Genomic DNA, 18,624 nt, shown 5'->3' with positions numbered 1-18,624 from the left:
ACAAAATATATTATTTATATAGATGTTAAAGAAAGGGATGAAACTGCAGGAGCTCTGAATACAGTTATCGAAATGGTACTAGAGACTTAGAGAACTGCTAAGGATTTGTTTAAAACAAGAATGGATAAAGCAGGTTATTATGGGTCAACACTATAACTTTAGTAGTCTGCAAACTTTAGGAAACACATAACCCATTTTGAATGGCACGCAATCATCAAGGAACGATGATGAACTCGATGGAATATTTTGATGGTGGCACATGAAGAGCCAATGATGTTAAGCTGATCTTTTGACAAGGTCCTATATGACAGGCTGGTCATAAACTATTGGATCCAAGACTAGCTCAGTGGCAAGAAGCAGAGGGCAATAGTTGCTGGTACTTCTGTGATGAGAAAACCATTACCATTTAGTTCCAAGGAGTGATATTGACTTGATTTCCACGTCGGTGGCATGATAATGGTTTCAGTTGTACAAAATTTGATAATATACAGTGAGGAGGAAAGTTTGAGACTATTCCATAATACAAATGGCCAGGTTAGTTGATGAGAAATAACCAAACAGAATTTAACTTAGAAATGTGAAATTGTCCATTTGCTGTGGTGCAACAAGGGGAGATTATCTACAGAGTTGAGCCAACCTTGAAGCATATGTTCATACATCCTTGTGGTGGTTTAAGGGGTACACAGGCTGCTTCCTTTATTAGCCATGGCATTTGAATGAAAAGCAGAGAGTTATAAATTTAAACATACCACGCGGTAACAGGCCCTTTCGGGCCACAAAGCCAAGTGAACTACACCCCTGGTACGTTTTATGCTATAATTTTTTATTTCATTCATTAGACCAGGCTTGAGGAGTGGGTACAGTCTGGGTTACGTTGCAAGGGAGATGCAATTGCACCCAATAAGATTTAAAAGGAAGATGCCAGGGTTTCAAAATTGTGCAAGAGATGGAGCAATTCACTGGAAACCACAACCTGTGCACATTCCTCAGTTCTGCCAACACCACATAGAGCCCAGTCATAAGATGAACATCCCATCATCCAAGAATGAAGAGAAGATCATCATGTTTGGTGAGGTAGTCAACATCCATTGGAAGGGAACAACCAATATTCTAGCCTTGCCACAAATTTCCTTAACTCCATTCTGCAGCAAGCCAGGTCCCAGAGCAGCAAGGGGTTGAAGCAAGAAACACCACCACTGTGGCAGTGCACAGGAGTCCAGCTGAAATTCTGAAACTTGACATGGGAGGAATGTTACGGGGTTAATTATATGTTATATTATAGATTAATATGTCTTTAAAAGAGATATTGTGGGGGTTCAGTGTAGGTCTCTTCAAAGAGTAATACTTCACAAAAGAGATCTACTCTGGAAGGAATTATAAAAAGCAGGTGCAAATAAACAGTTCAGGTTCAAAGTGCAGATAAAGAAATTTCAAGGATTGGGTTAGCCCTGCATGAAGTTCTGGATTTTTACAAGCAGAGAGAAAGAAAAGAACCTAACAGAATTCGTGTGTGCGGGCGTGCGCGGGCAGGTGAGAGAACTGAGGTCTGCAGTGGCTTTTGGGAAGCTGAAACATAACAGGCTGGTTGAAAACCCCATTTTGAAGATGGGTTGTGAGCTCTGAGTTCAGCCTGTTGAAAATCCTTGTGGTCCTTACAAGAGGAAATGGCTAGAATGTTTCTCCTGAAATAAGGGAAACAAGAGGAACTCTGTGGTGACCTGGAAGAAGAGATTATCATTTGGAAAATCCTGAGGGGCAAATTTCTCCGGCAAGACATTGAAGTGGCTAATCAGAGGAAATCAGTTTGTGTGTGTCCAACGAGCAACAAATCTCTCTCTCTCTGAAAACAACGAGAACTTTCCTGAGCGGTAACCAATTACCTGTAAGCACCAGAGTCTGGTGAAAATTAATTAATGTTAAATTCTGTGCACAGTATAAGAATTGCCTGATACCAGTGAACTTGGAAGAGTGAGAAGTGAAAATGGACTGTGAATCAAAGAACTTTCCTGAACATATACACATTACATACACGTGCACTTAGAATTAGTAGGGGGTTAAGTTAATAGTAATAAGTTAAAATTTGATTTTTTTTTATGTTTAAAGAAAATTAAAAGCAACTTTTGATGAAGTAACCATTTGTCGGTGAATTTCTATTGCTGCTGGGATTTGGGGACCTATGGGCTTGTAATAGACACAAATTCACCTATCTCAAGCTCATCTGCCACATTTGGCATAAAAGATGATGTGTGGGGCATCAAGTAAGGAGACAAAATCCAACAACGATAATGACAGAGGGGTCTCCTTGCTCCTCTCACTGGCTCCACCCCAAATCGCTGTGGCAGAACATACATGTGTGGCAGCAGTCCACGAGGGCTGAGAGTTCCAAGCATCAGCAGAGCATTCAGGGCATTCAAGGAGAGGGAGAACAACCTACTCCCTCCACTCCACCCCCAACCCGTGCCTGAGAAAGAGAAGCCTGGGAGACGACCCTGCAGGGAATGTTAGGGACACGGAGTTTGGAGGACTCGTACCATGCAGTGGGACTGCTAGAGACTGGCTCATGGGGTTGAGATTCGAGAGGGTTTCAAAGACAAGAAGGGGTCCCGATTGGGCCTTGGGCACTGAAAGCTTCCTGATGGTGTCGGAGTTTCGAATCTGAGAGCTCAGGTTCATTACTAGAATGGACAGTAGGCTGGGTGGCTGTAGGAGGAGAATCAAAGGGCACTCGGATCTCTGAAGGGACTCTCTTCAGTTTCCTTCTCTTCTTGTTGGGGACTCTGGGCTAGTGGAGTCTCTGTTCCTTTATAGCAAGTAAAAACTGACAACTACATTAGTACATGAAAATAAAATAATCTTGCAGGTCCTTCAACCTGCTAGAACTCCAAATACAAGGAGTAGATTAATTCACATGTCTGTGGCCTCTTTTGTCTTCAAAAGAGCCTTTGAATTCTTGAACTTCTCTGAATAAGCCTCAGAATACATCTCCACTTGTATTGCATGAGTGGTCATTCAAACCAAAGGGTCCACCATCTCAGTGCTGACAGGTACCACTCTGCGGTGTTTAAATCTGAAGAATGCACGGGAACCTGTTCTAGCAAAGGCCCCCCTTCTACTCCAGAACCATCATGATAACCTCTGTCAGAAATGACACGTACACTTGTGGACACCCAGACGCAAGCCATCGCAACTAAAGCATTATCCATTTGTGGTGAATGTCTGCCAAGCTGCCTGTCTCCCCTCTGGCAAGCCTTGCTGGACTAACATTGGCTGTGCATTATCTCTACTGTTAAGGACACTCCCCTTGGATATAACTCTATATGCATCTATTGTCTTTCATTATTGTACCATGAGTTTCTGCTAATAAAAGAAAATGATTATTGTTTGACCACATCGTCTTTGTCTACTTCATCAACTGGCACTTCACCATTCAAGGGTACAGCATTGAGACCAGGGTTACTGAACTCGTCACCCTGAAGCCTGGACTAATAGCCTAGAGGTCTGTCATCAAATCCCACTTTGACCTGCGGAATTTAAATCCAGTTAAAAATCTGGAAGATGAGAAAACAACAATGTTGTTGACCCGATTATTGCAAAAATGCAATCGGCTCACCACTGAGAGGAAGAAATTTGAAGTAAAACACTAAAGTCTGCAGATAGAGGGATTGAAGTAATAACACAATGCTGAAGAAACTCAGCAGGTCAAACAGAGTACTTTATGTAGCAGCGATAAAGATACATAACCAACGTTTCGGGCTTGAGCCCTTCATCAAGGGATCTGGCCAGGCTGAGTTCTCAGATTCCTTTGTTCCTCTGCACTCCTCAGTGCCCTACCATTTACTGTGTATATCCTACCAGGCTAGTCCTTCCAAAGTGTAAAGTAAATGACATCAGAATGAGAGGAGGGATGAGTAAAGTTTGGGAGTCAATGATTAAAAAAGTACTGGAGACAGAATATTCATGCTTAAAAAGTATTTGGGTGTGTACTGGAACAGTCATAACCTGTAGAGTTGTAGATAGTTGAAGGAGGCTGGGGGTTCTTGAAAACTAGTGTCTTAAATTCTCCATAACTCTCTGAAATTACAAGACTAACTTACAAGAATATATGGCGACAAGTTGCAGAAGTTTGGCTGTCTGGAGACTATAAAGATTTCAAGATCATTACCCCCAAACACAAAGTTGATAACTGAAGATTTATTAAAATTGATCGTGAGTTAGGATTTGACTTGGACTAAGAAATAAGCGAGCCAGATTAAGAACAATAACTGAGGTCAAGTTGAAAAGACAAATCAATTTTTTTTTAAAAACGGTGAAGCAAGTGAAGTGGAATTAGCAGCAAGAAAACAATTAGCCTTTCTGCCCTGGGTCTTTCTTTGGTCCCCATCTTAAATCCTCTGTAAATGAAGTGCAGAAATGCAAAATGCCTAAAAATAAGTCATCTTAAAATTATTGGTAGAAGCTCCAGTTAAAATTGAAAGTGAACAATACCTTTTTTCTGTTTCACACTTCTCATCAAACTCCACTTCAAATGCTGTTGCACCCGGACAAACAAAAACGGTTGTTGAATGACTATTATTTTCATAGTTGTGTGTAGACTCCATGCTCCACATCCTGAGAAACACTGGCTCCTCAGATTTCTCCAAGTTCTCACCACCAAGCTAGTCATTAAAATCAAAACATTTTTTTTTGAAACAGCGTTTCAACAACATCCTGTTAAAGTACCTTTATGTGACAGACTGAAAAGGACATTGGATACGAGCCACTACCTTGATAAAACTATCACCCGTTTCACAACAGAGCATCTTCAGCTTTTTAATCAGTGAAGCAAAAGCCTGGAGGAGTTCACAGTGAGGGATTTCCAAGTTAGAAAGTTCCAAAAGGAAGATGACCTGAAAAAACAAAAATTATGTGAAGTGTGACTGCAAAGTAAAAACAAGCTGTAGAAGCTGAAAATCAAAAATACAGATGAAGTGCTGGAAGTGTAATCATTACTTTTGCAGCTCGTTGATCATTCAGAACAGCCATGAGTCATGTTCCAGTTTATTATCATCATCTGACGATACATTTGAAACAGACCACGGTGCGCACACAATAGACTCCTCATAAATTCAGCCCATAATAATCAGATACACATCAAAATATAAATGTTTAAATCATTTACTCAATTTGTTTTCTGAGACCCAAAGTTAGAGGATTCCGTTCATCACTCAATGAAAAGTGATGGTCTTGGTCAACCGTTCTCAACAGGGGCACAGACAAATCTTTAATAAGGGGTGGGCTCAAGGTGTCTAAGGGGCAATGGAAACTGAACGGAATAAACAATTTTGGGGGAAGGAAAGGACTTTGTGGCTGGGCTTTGCTGCATAATTGCATAGCAACTCAAGATTTTTTCATGGTTGGAGGCATTTGGAGATGCTGAGAATGACCGAGATGAATGCAGAAAATTAACAATGTTTTCAAAGTGTTTGACAAGATTGTGTGTGACTGAAATGGACCGAGCTATGAATGGTCTTCGACCGAGATTTCCTCTTGTTCTATTGCCTTCAATTCCAGGAAAGAAGCGTGAAGGCCAAAAAATTTTTCTCCATATTTCTCACGTCCCCAGGAGCCCTCATTTTTGCTTAGAGTTTGTGTGACAGGTAGTGAATGTATGGTTCATTCTGCTAGCTTTTATTAAAAAAGGTATTGTTCATTATTTTCCATCAAATTTAAGATGACTTTTGAGCTTGTGTTTTCATAAAAGAGCTTGAACTCTGCAGAAAATTATATAAAATGGATATAGTTCGAACAATGCTGATATTGTTAGCATTGACACCAATAATGTCGATAACTGTTTATGTTTGGAAAATCATAGATAAAATATTCAAAACTAAAGAAGTGCTTTCGTTGTATAATAGTTAATTTTTGTTACTCTCAGAAATAATTTTACCATAAGTTCCTCAGTAAAAAAGTGTAAACAGTATTCAGTGGAGGGGGTGTGGCAAGATGGCGTAGAGTCTAGACGTGTAATCTCGACCTCTCTGGCCGGACTTTTAAGTACCCGTTTTTTAACTCTTTGTTTTCAAGTTTAAACTCTTTACATTTTAGCTTAAAGTATATTGAGGAACTATTATGGCCATTAATGGTAAAAAGATTAAACCTCAAGTGCAGAAGAAGTTATATTTTCGAAGTGCTGAAGATTTGGGGCCTAAACGACTTGTTACAGCTTCAGGTTTAATTTCTTCAGTGTTTAAACCACAAAGACTGCCTGTGGGAGCTGGAAAAAAAATGTCTACTACTCACCAAGTGAAGGATGGCGCTGGAATTACCTTCTTTGGAAGGTGAGTGCTCCCAAGAAGTGGATTCCGATTCTGGAAGCCTTTCAATTTTAACGGAGGGAGCACACAGGAAGACGACTCCAGTGTTTGAAATGCATCAGGAAGCATTTCAACCTGAAAATTTCCTCCGTGATTTTGCGCAAAAACAACGAGCTGCGGGGGGGAGACCAGCGGCAACCCCCTGAGGAAGTTGGGGTGCCGTCGGTGGGAGTCTAGACCTGCAGTAAAACCTCTAAAATGCCTTTTGTTGAGTTGCAGCAGGAGCTGCAGTTACGTTAGAGAAAGCAGGGCTGAGCTTTGATGAGTTACAATGTATGCAGTTAAATGAATGAGATGGCTCAAATGAATGCTAGTATAAGTTCAGAACTGAATACAGTTAAAGCACGTGTGGAAGCATCTTGTGAAGATTTTTTAAAATTTCAGTCTGCTTTTTTGGAATGTAAACAGCAAGTGGTTTCTAACACAGAAAAAGTGTTGCAGGTTGAAAAATCAGTTATAGAATTGGGAGAACGTGAGGAGTTAGAGAGGAAAATAGACTACTTGGAGAATCAAAGCAGAAGGAATAATGTGAAAATTGTTGGTTTGCCAGAAGGTATGGAAGGACAAGATCCTCTTCATTTTTTTAAATACTGGATCCCACAAGTACTAGGGCAAGAATTTTTTTCTGGAGGCTTGGTACTGTAAAGAGCTCATAGAGCTTTGAGAAGAACACCTTTACCTTCGACTAGCAGTGCAAAATGCGAGACCACGACAAACTCCGTTATTGATTCAGAATAGCAGAGTTTTTTTTTTAAATCCTGATTTGAGTCATTCAACGTCGACGTTGATTTAATCCAGTTAAAGAAGTTTTGTGGCGTAAAGGTTACAAGTCTACTTTTCGCTAGCCGGCAGTGTTGAAGGTGTTTAATAGAGACCATCAACTTCGGTTTTTTGAGAATGATCGTGAAGCAATGATTTTTGCTGATTCATTGCCAGATATAAGAGGACAAAGACGTAGTCCACCATTGTCTCTTAAAGAAAAATCTGATTGTTCTGGAAACGGAAGAAATGGCAGAAATGGGAACAACGGGAATGGAAAGAGTCCAACTTCTTCTGAAATGGGATCTCCGAGTTTGGAATCTCTTGGATGAATAGAAGAATTTTCTTATTCTTATTTTACTTTTTATGTTATGATATTTTGATGTTATTGTTTGGCTGGGGAGGGAGATATTTGCTCTAAGTTCTTTACTAGTCATCAGCCACTGGTGGGTGACCCACACCCAATTTTTGTTTAGGGATTACTACCTTTTGGTAGATTTGGGGGGGGGGGGGGGGGATTTTTTAAATTATTTTTTTTATTTTCATTCTAGTTAGCTTTTAATTTGTCATTTTTTTTTCTACTATTGGAGGACCTATATATGTTGATTTGAGTTTTCATATAAAGATATTATTGGTATTTAGTAATAATAGTAGATATATCTTCGTCCGCGAAGCCAAGCCAAAGAAGAAAGATATATCAAAGATTAGGTTTGCTAATTTTAATGTTCGAGGTTTAAACTGTCCGATCAAACGTAAGCGAGTCTTGGCATATATTAAGAAAATGAAAAATGATGTTGCTTTTTTACAAGAAACACATTTGAATGTCAAGGAAAGTATGAAATTAAAGAGGGACTGAGTTGGGCATGTATATTCTTCTTCATTTAATTCCAGGGCTAAAGGTGTAGCAATTATGATACATAAAAATTTATCTTTTGAATTACAATCAATGGAGGAAAAGGCAGGATGTATTCTTAAATTGAATTGTAAGAGTTTTAGTGAATTTTGGACTTTACTTAATATTTATGCCCCAAATGTAGATGATGAAATATTTATTTCAGATGCATTTTTATATTTGGGTCAGGCTAATGATAATATTTTAGTTGGTGGTGATTTTAATTGTGTTTTGGAACTTTTATTAGATAAATCTCCGAAGAAAGTTAAGAAATCTAAAATGGCAGTTCAGGTTCAAGCTTTGATGAAAGATCTTAATTTAGTAGATATTTGGAGATGTCTTAATCCGACAGAGAAAGATTTCTCCTTTTATTCATCTAGACATGAATCGTTTTCAAGGATTGACTTTTTTTTAATATCAGCACATTTACAAGGGAAAATACAACAAGCGGAATATAAAAGTAGGGTGATTTCAGATCATTCTTTGTTATACTTTACATATGCAACTTCTGAGAAAATTTAAGTGGCCTATCGTTGGAGGTTTAATACAATGTTGTTAAAAAATATGGAATTTATTGATTTTTTGAAAAAACAAATTAACTTTTTTTTAAAAGAAAATTCTAATTCTGTTCAAAGTAAGTTTGTATTATGCGATGCTATGAAAGCCTATTTGAGAGGACAAATAATTAGTTATACTTCTAAAATAAAAAAGAATCGATTAAATCAGAGTCTTGAATTAGAGAAACAGATTGATGAGTTAGAAAAGGAATTTCAGAAAGATGCTACAGAAGATCAGAAAATAGAATTATCTAGGTTGAAATTGGAATATAATATTTTGCAATCTTATCAATTTGAATGTGTGATTAATAGGACTAAACAACGGTATTATGAATGGGGAGAGAAAGCACATAAGGCACTGGCGTGGCAATTAAAGAAAGAACAGATTTCGAGGACTATTAACGCTGTTAGACGGAATTCTCTTATCACATGAACCTCGTGAGATTAATGATGAATTTTGTTCATTTTATAAAAAGTTATATACATCTGAAGAAAAACAAGAAACTGGATCGATTGATCTTTTTTTAATCACAGTTGAATTTACCGATATTAGAGGATGCAGATATACAGGAGTTGGAAGAACCATTTACTGATTCAGAAATTAAAATGGCTATGCTGGAAATGCTGAACAGTAAATCGCCTGGTGATGATGGATTTTCGGTTGAATTTTATAAAATCTTTTATGATGATTTCTCTACAGTGTTTGGGGATGTATTACGTTAAGTTGGAGAACATTATGAATTACCCGAGTCTTGTTCTAGTGCTTTAATTACAGTAATCCCAAAAAAAAATAGAGAACCTTTGAAAGTATCTTCATATAGACCAATTTCATTGTTAAATGTAGATTATAAAATAATAGCTAAAATATTAGCGAATAGATTGGCTAACTTTTTACCTAAGTTGATTCATATGGATCAAACAGGCTTTATAAAGAATAGATATGCTTCAGATAATATTCTGCCCGTGATTAGTTTGATTAATAGATTTCGACAATCTTTAGATCACCCGATGGTGATATCTTTAGATGCAGAAAAAGCATTTGATAGAGTTGAGTGGAATTTTTTGTTTAAATTTCTAGAGAAATTTAAGTTTGGTCCTTTCTTTATTGGATGGATTAAGGCTTTATATAGTAAACCGGTAGCTAGAGTATTGACGAATGGCTTGATTTCGGAACCTCGTCAAGGTTGTCCTTTATCACCAGCTTTGTTTGCGTTAGTGATCGAATCTTTAGCACAGTTGATAAGACAAAATACACAGATACAAGGTATGAAAGTTTTAGATGAGGAGTATAAAATTAATTTATTTGCTGATGATGTATTGGTGTATTTAACCAACCCAGCTCAGTCATTTTTGCACTTGAAGGAGTGTTTAATACAATATGGATGTCTTTCTGGATATAAAGTTAATTGAGGAAAAAAGTGAAATATTACCGGTAAGTAAAGGAGATTATTCAGTTTATAAGAATATTATTAATTTGAAATGGACTGATCGAATTAAATATCTGGATATAATTTTGAATGTTAATTATCAATCTTTATATAAATTAAATTATGTTCCATTAATAAAAAAAATTAAAACTGATTTGATTAAATGGAAAGATTTACATATTAATTTATTGGGTAGGATAAATACAATTAAGATGAATATTTTTCTGCATATGCAATATTTGTTTCAATCTATTCCATATTTACTTGATAATATTTTTTTCGAGATTTGAATAAAATGGTTAGGGAGTTTTTATGGAGAGGTAAATTTTCGAGAGTAGCTTTGAATAAATTAACTTGGAAATATGAGTTAGGGGGATTACGTTTAACACATTTTCAAAATTATGAAGCAGCCCAACTTAAATTTATTAGTTTATTGATGGATTTGGAATGGCCTCCTGGTTGGGCCAAAATTGAGATGGCAAATATTTCTGAATTTGAAATACATCAATTTTTGTGTAGATGAAATATAAATTTGTTACAGCAATGTAATGTGCCTATACTAAAACATTTAATGAAGTTATGGATAAAGAAAAATAAAATGATAGGCTCTAAGGGTGAATTATCGGCTTTGACTCCGTTGTATAATAATCAACTTATTTCTTTTTCAATACACAATCGAAGTTTATTGCATTGGAGATTTAAAGGTGTGGAAAACTTGGGAGATTGTATTAAAGAGGGCAAATTTTTATCCTTTCATCAGATGAGGGACAGTTTTGGTATTGATAAGAACTCTTTGTTTCTTTATTATCAAATTCGATCTTTGGTAAAACGTACGTTTGGTAGAGATATGATTTTACCTGAAATGACTAAACTTGAGACTTTTCTTATGAAGGGACTTCATAAGAAAGGGGTTATATTTCATCTATGTATCAAATATTACAGGATGATATGGATAAAAAGGGTTGGGATAGATCTAAAAGTAAATGGGAAGCGGATATTGGTTTTATTTTTTCCGAGGATGATTGGCTAGATATCTGTTATGATAGTGTAACTAGATTGATAAATGCTCGTTATGCAATGATTAACTATAATTTTTCTACATCAATTATACTTAACACCTGAAAATTTTTAAAAAGTATGTTTTTCATGAATTAGATTTGTATTTTAGATGTGGTAATTCTGTTGGAACTTTTTTTCATGCTGTTTGGTCATGTATACATATACAATCTTTTTGGAAGTAAATTCAATTGTTTTTAGAATACCTGTATAAGATTAAAATACCTTTAGATCCGACAGTATTTTTATTGGGTAGTTTGCAACCTCTAAAAGGTTTGGGATTAGATAAATTTCAACTTGCTTTTGTATATTTAGCTTTATCTGTAGCGAAAAAATGTATTGCTAGTACGTGGAAAGATACAAATATGATTGATATTAATAGATGGCATAATGAGATGAAATATTGTTTAATAATGGGAAAATTACATGTTTTGCATGATAATTAATTTTTTTTTATTAATAATTGGTTGTTATACTCAGAATATTTACATTTCAATTAATGTGATTAGATCTTAATATGTATGTTTAATTTTTCTTTAATATTTTTTCTTTTTCTTTCTTTATGGCTCTCCTTAGGAGAGTTGGCTAAAGGGGGGGTCTTTTCTTTTCTTTTTTTTCTATATATAAAAAATGACGTTCATGTTTATGGTTAATCGTTGTATATGTTATGTACTATTTGTTTTTTGAACTAATAAATAAAGTTTTTAAAAAAACAGTATTCAGTCGAATACTTGTCCTATGTTTCATTACATCTCTGCCCATGTGTTTGATTTATTTGAATATTTGTTTGAAATGTGTTCAGCACGAGGCGAGCAGGCTGAAACAACATTTAGAGTCCATACATAAAGAAAAAAAAGATAAACCCTTGCATTATTGCAAAACCCTTCGAGATTTTGAGAAGGCCAATGCTCAAACAGATGATTACTGAAACATCACAGAAATCAGAAAAAGGTCTTCCTGCATCATTCAAAGGTAAGTGAATTGATTGTTAAATGTGGAAATGCTCATAAGTCACTGAGTTATTTATTTTGCCTTCCATAATAATATCTGACGTCATGAATTTAAATGCCAAATAAACTATTTAGGCAATTTCTTTGAGCAATTCTGCTGTTTCTTGAAGAATTGATGAGATGGCAAGGTTCACTCAAAAACTATTAGTCATTTCATTACAATCTAAGAAATTCTCTTTACAATTAGACAATAGACAAATCCACTCAAAGAGATCGACACTCTTCTCATGACTTATGCTAGATTCCCAGAATGGAAATGAGCCGATGGAAGAGATGTTGTTTCCCAGAAGGAATAAAACAGATTCTAAGGGACTGAATTACATCAATGAGAACCATATTCCATTTGAGAACGTAGTTGCATGTGCAACTGTTGATGCCACTTCAATAATTGGACGATGCAGAAGGTTCATCACACACCTGAAAACTGTTGCGTCATTCATAGGGAGCACTTCATGGCTAAAATCTTAGGAGGACATTTAAATGCTACAGTTGCAATTGTCATAAAGACTTATCATAAACTTCAGAAAATCACACCCCCTTCAAGACCATCTATTCCAGCAACTGCGTGAATAAAATGACGAGTATTGTCAGATGCCGCTGCTGAATACCGAGGTGAGGTGGCTGCTTCAGGAAATTGGCTTCTTCGTTTGGCTGACCTCTGTGACACGGTTGTTTCTTTTCTTTCTCAAAGGAACAAGGAGAAAAGCATGTCCATGCAAAGGCGGACAGATTTTATCTGGCAGATACCTCTGAAAAAATCAATTTATTGAAAAAGACCTTACAGAGTAGACACAACAATCTCATTGATAGTAAGGTAGCCATTGTTTCTTTTTTAAAAAGCCCAAAGGCTCTATCAGATGTCAGAAATTATTTTTACAATTTTCAAATCTGAACACGAACACAAAGGCACTGAAGGATGATGACATTACTGTTTATGTAAAACACCTAAAGCAAATACACACAGATCTGCAGGAAAGGTTTAATGTCCTGTTAAACCTCAATAACCCACATTGGATATTAGATCTATTTGAGGAACAAGCCACTGATGTTGTTGCAGAAATTCAAGACAGGCTAATTGATCTTCAGAGTGATATAATTGCAGACCCTAAATTCAATCAATTTAAATAGGGTTTTTGGGGTAAGAGTGATATGCCGAATAGATTACAAAACTATGAGAAAAAGACAAAATAATTTTTCATTGCCTTTCCCTCAACAAACTTAATTAAATGTGGATTCAACAAGGACATTTCCTTGACAAAATCTGGGAATAGACTTGATATCATCACAAAAGGTAACCCTTTTGGACCCTGACATCAAAAGCCCTGCACAGGAAAATCAAGCTCAAGGATTTCAATGAAATTTTCATTTTATAAGAATTATTTTTAAAGTTCATTTTCTTAAGTTTTCACATCCTCGTGTTTTTGCTTAAGGGTCCTGAATGATTCATTGTGAACAAACCATTGAGCTCCAAGATTATTGTTTTAAATTTTTTTGTAATATGTAAGTTTGTATTTTCTTCCTTCCTACATGTTCCATGAGAATGATTTCCTATATGTCCATCTGTTCTGGAATCATAAGGCACAGTTGTTACTCTCAGAGTAAAAGCCTTCTCCTCATTTCACCTCATGTAGCATAAATATTATTTTTGTTTTTTATGTAGTCAGTAGGAGACTACATTCAGAGCCAGCTCTTCAGCGCTTGACATCCTGCTTTGCGGAAACTGCCAAAATGTTTGGCCTGGAAGTCAGCCTGAAGAAAACTGAGGTCCTCCATCAGCCAGCTCCCCACCATGACTACCAGCCCCCCCACATCTCCATCGGGCACACAAAACTCAAAACGGTCAACCAGTTTACCTATCTCGGCTGCACCATTTCATCAGATGCAAGGATCGACAATGAGATAGACAACAGACTCGCCAAGGCAAAAAGCGCCTTTGGAAGACTACACAAAAGAGTCTGGAAAAACAACCAACTGAAAAACCTCACAAAGATAAGCGTATACAGAGCCGTTGTCATACCCACACTCCTGTTCGGCTCCGAATCATGGGTCCTCTACCGGCATCACCTACGGCTCCTAGAACGCTTCCACCAGCGTTGTCTCCGCTCCATCCTCAACATCCATTGGAGCGCTTTCATCCCTAACGTTGAAGTACTCGAGATGGCAGAGGTTGACAGCATCGAGTCCACGCTGCTGAAGATCCAGCTGCGCTGGATGGGTCACGTCTCCAGAATGGAGGACCATCGCCTTCCCAAGATCGTGTTATATGGCGAGCTCTCCACTGGCCACCGTGACAGAGGTGCACCAAAGAAAAGGTACAAGGACTGCCTAAAGAAATCTCTTGGTGCCTGCCACATTGACCACCGCCAGTGGGCTGATATCGCCTCAAACCGTGCATCTTGGCGCCTCACAGTTTGGCGGGCAGCAACCTCCTTTGAAGAAGACCGCAGAGCCCACCTCACTGACAAAAGGCAAAGGAGGAAAAACCCAGCACCCAACCCCAACCAACCAATTTTCCCCTGCAGCCGCTGCAACCTTGTCTGCCTGTCCCGCATCGGACTTGTCAGCCACAAACGAGCCTGCAGCTGACGTGGACTTTTACCCCCTCCATAAATCTTCGTCCGCGAAGCCAAGCCAAAGAAAGAAGAGGAGAGAGCCCCTCTCCACTGGCCACCGTGACAGAGGGGCTCCAAAAAAGAGGTACAAGGACTCTCTGAGAAAATCCCTTGGTGCCTGTCATATTCACCATTGCCAGTGGTCTGCTCTGGCCTCCGATTGCGTGGCCTAGCGACACACCATTCACCTCCTTCGAGAGCGCACACAGGGCTGATGTTGAGGACAAAAAGAGGCAGAAGAACCCGTGACATAGCAGCACCAAACTCAAAAGAGAGTTTCTCTTGCAGCTGCTGCGGCCGGGCATGTCTGTCCCACATTGGCCTCGTCAGCCTGCAGCAGACATTGACAGCCCCCTTCCTAAACCTTCATTCACAAAGCCAAGCCATGACAGAAGGAAGCACCAACCAAACTTGACTGCTTCAGAGGGAAAGGGCCATAAACTTTGAGCAGAGTCTTAAGGAGGCCATAATGAAAATAAGGTTGAGAATGGCTGCTCTAGGACATTCAGAGGAACAAAGTGTCAGAGCAAAAACAAAACCACACTGCTGGTGGAACTCATCAGGTTGAGCAACATCTGTGGGAATAAAAGGATGGTCAATTTTTTGGGGCAGAACCCTTCAAGACTGAAAGTCTGAGCCGAACAGTTCAAATCAGGGGTTCTGGCTCAAAACATAGACTGTTCTTTTTCTCCCACTGATGCTGCTCAACCTGCTGAGTTCCTGCAGCAATGTTTTCTCCTCCATATACCAGCATCTGTCGTCGCTCGTGTTCCAAGGGGAGTTTAAATCCAAACATCCCTTGAAGGTGGCAGAACCAGTGAACGAGAAATATTTGTCTTCATTATAGAAGAGGTGTCATTGTGTGGTATGGTGTCTGCAAAGCATCGAGACGGAAGTCAATATAAAGGCTGAGAAGACCCCTGAGGTTTCCCTTTCCTCTATTGATGATATTCTCCAGGAGAGTTGCTTTAATAGGGTTCAAAGAATTATAGAGGACCCCTTCCATCCAGTGAACAGAATCTTTGACCCACTACCATCAAGGAGGTGGTGCAGGAGCACCAAAATCAGGACTACTTGGCTAGGAAACAGCTTCTTCCCACTGGCTGAGATTGATAAACAGTATCCTGTAACTGAGTTAATTATTCCAAAAATGTATATATATACTGATTTTATCTGTGAGAGAGAGAGAGAGAAAAAATGAACGAATCGTGTGAACCGTGTTCTGGAGAAACACGGTTTTGTCTGGTGGTATAAACTTTAACTTGAAGAGGGCGTGGTACACCTTCATAACATTTTAGGTAGTTATTACTTTCTCTCGCCTTATCACCTCCTCCAGCTGTCTCCAACTTTCCCCTCCGCATTGACCCCTTTTCTTTCAACTTGCCTCTCTCACTCCCCCACTGTCAGCCTCCCGGTCTGTCTTTTCATCCTTCACCCCTCCCTGGTTCACTTATTCCCAAATGTCCAACCTCTCCTCATTATTCAGGCTATCTCCCCTCAGCACTCTCAGTCTTAGCGAAGGGCACTCGCCCACAGCTTCTACTCTCATCCTCCTGCTGATGGTTAGGCCACAGCTGAAATATTGTGTGCAGTTTGTTTTTTTTTTACAGCACAGTAGAAGACAATTCCAGCTATTTAAACACGTGCTGCCCAGTTACACCTGAATTAATCTACAACCCCATGTTTTTGCAGGGTGGGAAGAAACCGGAGCACTCAGAGGAAACCCAAGCAGATCATGGGGAGAACGTACAAGCCCCGTACAGTGCCAGATTTTAACTCAGCTGGCATTACGGTAGCTGCTATGCTAACCATGCTGCCCCACAGGAAGGGCATAATTTCACTGGAGAGAGTACAGAGGAGGTTTGGGTGTTTGGGTGGCACCAGCTTGTGGGCCAGAAGGGCCTGTTACTGTGCGGCATTTGTAAATTAAATAAAATTAAATCCTTTTTAATTTATTTTATTTATTCTTTGGAAGATACACAAAAGAATATGGAAAAACAACCACCTGAAGAAACACACAAAGATCAGCGTGTACAAGCCGTTGTCATACCCACACTCCTGTTCAGCTCCGAGTCATGGGTCCTCTACCGGCATCACCTACGGCTCCTAGAACGCTTCCATCAGCGCTGTTTCCGCTCCATCCTCAACATTCATTGGAATGACTTCATCACCAACATCGAAGTACTCGAGCTGGCAGAGTCTGCAAGCATCGAATCCATGCTGCTGAAGACCCAATTGCGCTGGGTGGGTCACGTCTCCAGAATGGAGGACCATCGCCTTCCCAAGATCGTGTTATATGGCGAGCTCTCCATTGGCCACCAAGACAGAGGTGCACCAAAGAAGAGGTACAAGGACTGCTTAAAGAAATTTCTTGGTGCCTGCCACATTGACCACCGCCAGTGGGCTGATATCACTTCCAACCGTGCATCTTGGCACTTCACAGTTCGGCGGGCAGCAACCTCCTTTGAAGAAGACCGCAGAGCCCACCTCACTGACAAAAGACAAAGGAGGAAAAACCCAACACCCAACCAACCAATTTTCCCTTGCAACCGTGCCTGCCTATCCCGCATCGGACTTGTCAATCACCAACGAGCCTACAGCAGACGTGGACATACCCTTCCATAAATCTTCGTCCGCGAAGCCAAACCAAAGAAGATTTAAGAAAGAGCGGATGTTGTGTTGCTTGACTCACTTACCAGTTGTCTTGTGGCCATTGCAAGAAAGGAGTCATCCAGCTTTGCAATTATCTCATTGCCGCTGCATTTCACGATCAGGAAATCTAGGACTTGAGATGCACTGGAGATGTGGTGCTTCACATCTGTTGGACAATATTGTGGTCAATAATAAATCAGTTGTTTCTGATCTAAGGCATTCTCTATATTCCAGCTAAAGGCTTCACCGGGTTACACCAGGGATATACAAGTTGAAGTGAAAGAGGCTAATCAGTCTTAATGCAAAACAGCCAGCAGTAAATGTGTTAATGTTTACAGATCAATTCTGATGCAATGAATTTGCTTGAAACACTCTTTAAAATCAGGTACCAGAGCCCCTTCAAAATTTGAGGGGGTGGAGGGTTACCAGGAAGAACCAGGACTCTCGCCAAGCTTAAGGGGAGGAGGGTGTGGGGGGAGAAACAGGATGCCATTGATCTTCAGAGGAAAGAGAATATCTCGGGGCCTCAATGATCTTCAGGGGAGAGAGGATATATAAGGGCACCCATCAAGCTTCAGGGGAGGGGGATATATCAGGCCCCCATCGAGCTTCAAGGGAGGGGGATATACCAGGGCCCCCATCAAGCTTCAGGGGAGGGGGATATATCAGGGCTCCCATCGAGTTTCAGGGGAGGGGGGATATATCAGGAACCCCGACAAGCTTCAGGGGAGGGGGAATATACCAGGGCCCCCATCGTTTCAGGGGAGGGGTAACGAACTGGGGTCCCATTGAGCTTGGGAAGGGGGTGAGAGGCCAGGAACCCAGCAGGGAGAGAGAGCCAGAAACCATCAAGATTTTGCACAATGAATGTTGATTATAAAGTTGTAACGAAGGTTCTAGCTAATAGATTGGTTAAATATTTACCAGATTTAATTCATTTAGATCAGGCAGGTTTTATTAAAAATCATTATTCAGCAGATAATATTGTGAATTTGATTTCTTTGATTAGTATTTCTCAGGATGGATCCAACCTACCAATGATTATCTCACTGGATGCAGAAAAGGTCTTCGATAGAGTAGAGTGGATTTTTTTTTTGAGAAATTTAAATTTGGTCGGATTAAGGGTTTATACATAAGCCCTACTGCTGGAGTTGTGAGAAATGGACAGTTATCTTTACCTTTTATGTTGACTAGATTGACTGGACAAGGCTGTCCTTTGTCACCAGCACTATTTGCATCAGTTATTGAACCTTTGGCTCAGATGATTAGACAAGATATATTAAAGATATTAAGATGAAATCCGATG

General features: G+C 39.2%; 1 protein-coding gene across 9 annotated transcripts in view; it reads right to left on the bottom strand.

Moving 5' to 3' along the window:
* The window catches only part of zzef1 (zinc finger, ZZ-type with EF hand domain 1), a 315,777-nt gene that overhangs the window by 196,056 nt on the left and 101,097 nt on the right, over positions 1-18,624 (bottom strand). For all 9 annotated transcript variants that reach the window (XR_011340087.1, XM_069884994.1, XM_069884997.1 and 6 more), the window contains exons 20-22: positions 17,363-17,484; positions 4,764-4,886; positions 4,486-4,655 (exon numbers count right to left, since the gene is read on the bottom strand). Coding sequence is in view for 8 of the 9 variants with exons in the window: in XM_069884994.1 (XP_069741095.1) it covers positions 4,486-4,655; positions 4,764-4,886; positions 17,363-17,484 (415 nt within the window). In the remaining variant the exon portion in view is untranslated. The remainder of the gene's footprint in view (positions 1-4,485; positions 4,656-4,763; positions 4,887-17,362; positions 17,485-18,624) is intronic.

The sequence above is a fragment of the Narcine bancroftii genome, chromosome 6 (genome assembly GCF_036971445.1).
Source record: "Narcine bancroftii isolate sNarBan1 chromosome 6, sNarBan1.hap1, whole genome shotgun sequence".
NCBI lineage: Eukaryota > Metazoa > Chordata > Chondrichthyes > Torpediniformes > Narcinidae > Narcine > Narcine bancroftii.
Note: the sequence above shows the minus strand (reverse complement) of the source record. Positions and strands in the feature narration are given on the sequence as shown.